Genomic DNA, 6,000 nt, shown 5'->3' with positions numbered 1-6,000 from the left:
TGTCATGGTCGATGTGTTACACATATTTTCATCTTTATAAAAACTGTTACTCCCATAACATCTCACAATATGTATGACACAAATTAACATAAAATATAATTTTTCTTCATCTTTACCATAAAATAGTAAAACAATTTTCTCTTATCAGATCAATCAAAAACCTTACTAAGGGCTTATATTGTATATTTATCAAGCATACATAAATTAAAAGTATGCTAGAGTGTGAACTAGTGTTATCATGCCACTGATTTAAAAACCACTGTTGTGTTAATTTCATTGACCTCACTTTAGAACAACCGTTTTCATCTAGATGGTCATTGACAGTTTAGATAATTGAATATAAACATTTCATTTTAAACCAATTTGGTAGTATATTGTCATGCTTCAAAATAGTTAAATGCATGCATAATTTAACATAAGGTGTGTATTTTAAAATCACTGTCGTACATTAGATTGCCTTTTAAAATCTTTGTTATTTATATTATTTCTTAATAATTCTTTTATAAACCATTGAACTGTCATAAACAACATCTAAAAAACGTGTGTCATGTAATTTCAATAGATAAATATAGTTTTGTGATGTGAGCTGTTAAATTTGTTATATCGTGAATGGAGATAAATTAAGGATATAAATTTCAATTGTCATTTGAGGAAAATAGTGGAAAATATTGTTATTTGTAAATTTGTATAGTCAAAATGGAAACATTAATGGCGAAACTGTACAACGCCCTTCTTTCATTGACTATATGTTTAATGTATTCATCGACGTCAGGTAATGTTTTTTAAACTTTTACAATTTCATTTTGTACAGATAACACTGGTTACAATTAAACTTCCGAGTTTCACCTTAAGAAAGCTCGCTGCTCAGTTTCAAAATAAATAACTTTTCATAAAACAAGTATGCATTGATAGGGAATAAATTGAGGAATCAAAGAAGCAAACAAATATAGGGGTCAATGTGCTTGTTTTCGAGATATTAGCTTTTGTAATGTTAGCGGGAAAATGTTCTCTCTTGGTTTTTCATAGCTTTATCATTGACCAGTTAAAGTTCTCAAATACTATTAAAAAATAAATAAAATGTTATAAGACTTTTACAAATTACTTATAATTATACTTGTAAAAGAATCATAAAAAGAAAAATAGGGGTTCATGGGGTATTTTTTTTAAGGCATTCAAATGGATAAAACCAGATGATTCCGTAAATCTGACAAAAATTCCAAAACATGACCAGCAGACATCCTTAAGGATATACTTAGGTGAGGTTTTGGAATAAGTGTCAAATGTTCGGACTCCTTGGTGTTTTTTCATAGGATACAAGGTAAAATATTTTGCCCCATAACACCTATTTATTTTTTAACATAAGACTTATTAGCTCATAAAAGTCATAAAAAGCAAAATTTAAGTAGATTCTTGATTTTCTTTCTTCTGTTTTTACACCCAAATAATACCAGTGCAATTATATGGTAAAAGTCAGAGTCATCCTTTTATCGGCATTTTTTATAAATCAAATATCTCGAAAAGGAGCTCCATGACCTATCAATATTTTTGGCTTATTTTGATCCTTAAATAATACTCTTCAAACCTAAAGTATCAATTTTGAATTCTTGATTTATTTAATTTTACCTTAGATTACCTAAGTACACCCTTAATTTCTTCAAACTTATGGGGGAAGGGGGAGAATGTATAGATTTTTTTTCCTAAAAATGAAAATCTGTTTTCACCGGAGTGAAATGTGAATAATATGATAATCCTATTAGCCAGACATGCGTTTTATTACCACAAAAAGACTAACAAGTGATGCTCGAATAAAAAAGGCTGAATAAAGTACGAAGTTGAACAGTATTGAGGAAATACAAATCCGAAAGGTTTTAAACAATATCTATATTTTGGAGGAAGAAAACTCCTTAGTATTACAAACAAATCGTTGTCCATCTTATTCAGTTCGCGCAAAACGTTATTTACCATTTTCATGATTTGTATCAAAATAGTTTTTACATTTTATGTAGTAGATAAAGGCAACACTAGTATAACGCCTTTCAAAAGTCATAAATCGATTGAGAGAAGTCAATTTCAGGAAGAATATTCATTTTCATCCTATCTTAAGCCTTTTTTATTTCATCTCAGTTCTTGCTAGATCAGGATATCAATTTATAAAATTGTAGTCCCTATCCATCAGATAATTGAATTTTATTCATCTGATCAATATATATGTCACGGTGGGTATGGTTGTCCTGCGAGAGAACGTTCTGTGCTGGTGATTTGGTCTTGTCAGGTGCTGGCGGGTCCTGATTCTGTGCTGGTGGGTTTGTTTACATTGTATCAGAACGGCAATAAAACGACTATTTTGTTCCTTAATTTTTCTCTGATGCGTCATAAGTACCATGCAAAGTATATTACAACAATATTATATTGCAAAAGTCGTGCAAGTTCGTTAAACGGAATTGTAGTTAAAAGTGCCATATATTCAAGATCATTGATGCTGTACTGTTATTGACTAATTAACTGTTGTCTGCTTTCTTGAAATTGACATTGTTGTGAATCTGTTTACTGTTATTATGAGAGAAAAATACCCCTATTTTTTTTTTTTTTTTTAAATTAACTGTAATCTTATTTATTGGCCTGTTAATGGAACCTTTCTTTAAGATAAGAAAATATGTTAACGATTTTCGGGATTACGATCATTTTGCAAGATCACCAAAATACGTTGTAATTTATACAATACTTATATAAAGTAGATGATGTGGTATGTTTGTTGTCAATGGACAAATTTCTATAAGAAACCAAACAATAACCCATAAAATAAAAATGTAAAAGGTTTTGCATAAAAATGGAGAGCAAAAATATAGAACAAAGGACTTTCTGAGCGTTTGAATCAAATGTCTTTAGCAGCTTAAAACACATTTGTTTGTGAACAATTTAGTGCTGACTATAAGAATGACAAAAGTGGGTTTTTTTGCTGGTTTTTTTTTGGGGTGGGTGGGGGGGGATGGGGGTAAGTTAGAGCGAGGTTACAGTGAAAGTTTTAAGCTTGGAATAGTTTCCCGTAAGATTTAAATATGTCAGAGAATGAAGACGAGATAACCTAGAGAACACTAACAAAACTAAGATTTCTTTCAACATAATTTTTTTGTCTGAACGGTTATCAGGTATTTCTTTTAATGTTCTGCTTCATCAAACATTTTAAAATGTGAACTTAAGTTTTGAGTCTTTTTTAATCGACACGATTCGCCATAAGATCATATATAAGCTCACCTGTGTCGAGGGGTGTGAGGTTCATGTATTGTCTTGGCGTCCGCAATTACAAAATGATCTTTTCTGAAATTACTTGACCAAATGTTACCAAATGATTTTTCAAGAGTGAATCTAGAAAAAACAATATTCATCAACAAACATGACCACTGTCTGTTAAAATGTATTCGAGTTTTTAGTTACAGCCGATTCCATTGAGTATGTAGGCAAAGGTAATATTTTTGGTTAGCTTGCTTGTTAGCTAAACCGTGAAGTCATTGTTAGGTAAGGTATACTACCCTCCTCTCGAAGTAGCCTGGTCTTCTAGACAGAAAGATGTGTCATTTGTCGGACTAGTCTACTCTTAAAGTAGGGTAGTTTACATAACCTAATAATGACTTTTTTGTTCAGCAAGCAAGATAAACAAAGATATTCCCTTTGTCTACACACTCATTAAAATCGGCTTTAATATTCCGTACCATTTTCTTCCATTCATGATCATTAAATTGAACTGTAAAATATTTCTTGGTACCTTCTTAATTCCTTTATAAGTCTTATCTATAATACTAAAATGACGAGGTCTAATTTGTCAGCCGTCATCAGGTAAAAACGACAAATCAAAGAATTCAACTTTATATATAGCTAATATAGGACATTGGTGTTGATTAAAAATTACACCACTCCAGACCCTTTTGCAGTCCACATAATTAATATTGCCAATAATTAACAAGTTCCGGGTCGAATCCGATACCGATACCAATAGTATATTCACCTGTAACTTATTACCTTAACTGTACGTTCCGCATCTAACAGGCGCACCACCATACGGTGTATTTAGGATTTTGCTATATACACGGGTCATAACCACAGGGTTGACACTACTAAATTCAACCATTGTCACATTGTTCCCTATTGTAGTATTTTAATCAGTATGACTTTCTAAGATGACAATACGAATACTAAAGATTTGGACTTAAATTAAGGCGTATAGGTACAGTTTTCAATTTGTTAGCCGGCATGACGCAAAACAGCGAATCAAAGATCAAATAACTAATATAGGACAATGCTGTTGATTAAAAAATACTTCATTCCAGGCACTTTTGTTTTCCAAATAATTAATATTACCAATAATTGATAAGTTGAAGGTCGACGGGTTCAAACAGAAAGCTTTTTTAAAGCAGAGAAAACTGTGCATCTTATAATCGGCATGACTTTATCAGATAATACGCATAGTTCTATACTTTAATTAAGTCACGGACCCGCGATATCACGGGTGTGTTCTAGTGTAAACATAATTATGACAATAACTGTTGTGAGCACAAGATTCACTGCACACTTTTAAAGTTCTACTTCATCAAGCATTAAAATGTGAACTTAAGTTTTGAGTCTTTTTTAATCGACACGTGTGGATTTTTGTATATGAGAACGTTTATCTATTAGTTGAAAATGCGGCTTTGAACTAGCTTTCAGTACCTGCGAGCATTCGTTGTTCAATAATGTGTGTCTTTGTGTTATTATTTTATGTGATAAATTGTTGTGTTGGTACACCACTGTAACCATGAAGGAGGAAATGAGGAGTGTTGGTTGGGGGGAAGTGGGGAGAGGTATGCGGAGCGCTAACAAACATGTCTATGCGGCATGGGCTTTGATCATTGTTGAAGCATTAATGTAAGGGGCATTTAATATCTTAATAAAACTATTCTTATTTTAGATACTATATATTGTTATCTGATATTGGACGAAAGATGTTGCCCTTTTATGTAATTATGTAATACAAGTTACGATCATTTGAAAACACATATTAAACAGCCAAATGTATGCACAAGATCTAAAATAGGAGTCATAGATCCTATTGACAACAATTATCTGCCCAATTTTATTGATTTTGTAACATTTGTTTCAAATATGACCAACTTCTTATCCAAAATCACCAGCACCGTATCAGGACCCACCAGCACAATGACAGGACCCACCAGCACAGTATCAGGACATGAATAAATTGAGAAAATGCTAAATTTTAATAAATTGCAATGTTTTTTCACAAAATAGTTTTGTCGTGTGGATTGCGGTATAGAAAGCGGACTCTATAAGCATTTTTGTTTTATTTTTTCAGTTCCAGATTTTCTGAAAATGAGCATTTTTGTGTTACGCTTACTGAAACAGTTAAGAGGATCAACTTTTTAATGGTTTACATATGAACCCATAAGAAACAAAATAAAAAAATCTTAACTGTTTTCTTCCGTTTTTTATGAGTGAAAACGTCAAAAATCATCATTTTCGTCTTTGTTTACATTTTTTCATTGATCACCAGCACCCGTCAGGACCGAGTCACCAGCACAGAACGTTCTCTCGCAGGACAACCATACCCACCGTGTATGTGGAATATGCTCAAATGATTAAGCACTCATATAGGTACACAGTAAAAGATTAAGTATGCATATAACAAAATGATTAGAATTTGTAAATGAGTTTGATGTTGCAGATGGGTATACATTAAAGCAACTTTGCGTTTTTTTAAGTTAGAAAAGTTGAAATACCAAAACATACTTAATATTCCACAAACATTAGCGCAACATGTGATTATGACGTTATTACAAAATATACAATGTATAAACAATCATCTATGAAAGAAATTTCCGTGTATAACACTATTTATAATTATGTTTGTATTAACTTCAGTACTGCGAGAACATACGCACAAAATCGCAGGTCTGCGCATGAATTAAAGTACCTACTCTTATTTTGGCAACTTTTTCAAGTTTTCGTATTGCT

The 6,000-nt window shown here is 31.9% G+C and overlaps 1 protein-coding gene across 7 annotated transcripts in view; it reads left to right on the top strand.

Annotated features, from left to right (window-relative positions):
* Window positions 1-428: 428 nt before the first annotated feature.
* The window catches only part of LOC139485901 (CUB and sushi domain-containing protein 3-like), a 30,306-nt gene continuing 24,734 nt past the window's right edge, over window positions 429-6,000 (top strand). For 3 of the 7 annotated variants that reach the window (XM_071270564.1, XM_071270559.1, XM_071270557.1), the window contains exon 1: window positions 429-772. In XM_071270564.1, coding sequence (XP_071126665.1) covers window positions 697-772 — 76 coding nt within the window. In that variant the 5' untranslated portion in view covers window positions 429-696. Of the gene's footprint in view, window positions 773-5,346; window positions 5,641-6,000 lie in introns of those variants that run through there. The other 4 variants (XM_071270560.1, XM_071270558.1, XM_071270562.1 and 1 more) reach the window with 3 other exon arrangements.

Source organism: Mytilus edulis, chromosome 8 (genome assembly GCF_963676685.1).
Source record: "Mytilus edulis chromosome 8, xbMytEdul2.2, whole genome shotgun sequence".
Lineage (NCBI taxonomy): Eukaryota > Metazoa > Mollusca > Bivalvia > Mytilida > Mytilidae > Mytilus > Mytilus edulis.
The sequence above is the reverse complement of the archived record's forward strand: the minus strand, read 5'-3'. Positions and strand labels throughout refer to the sequence as shown.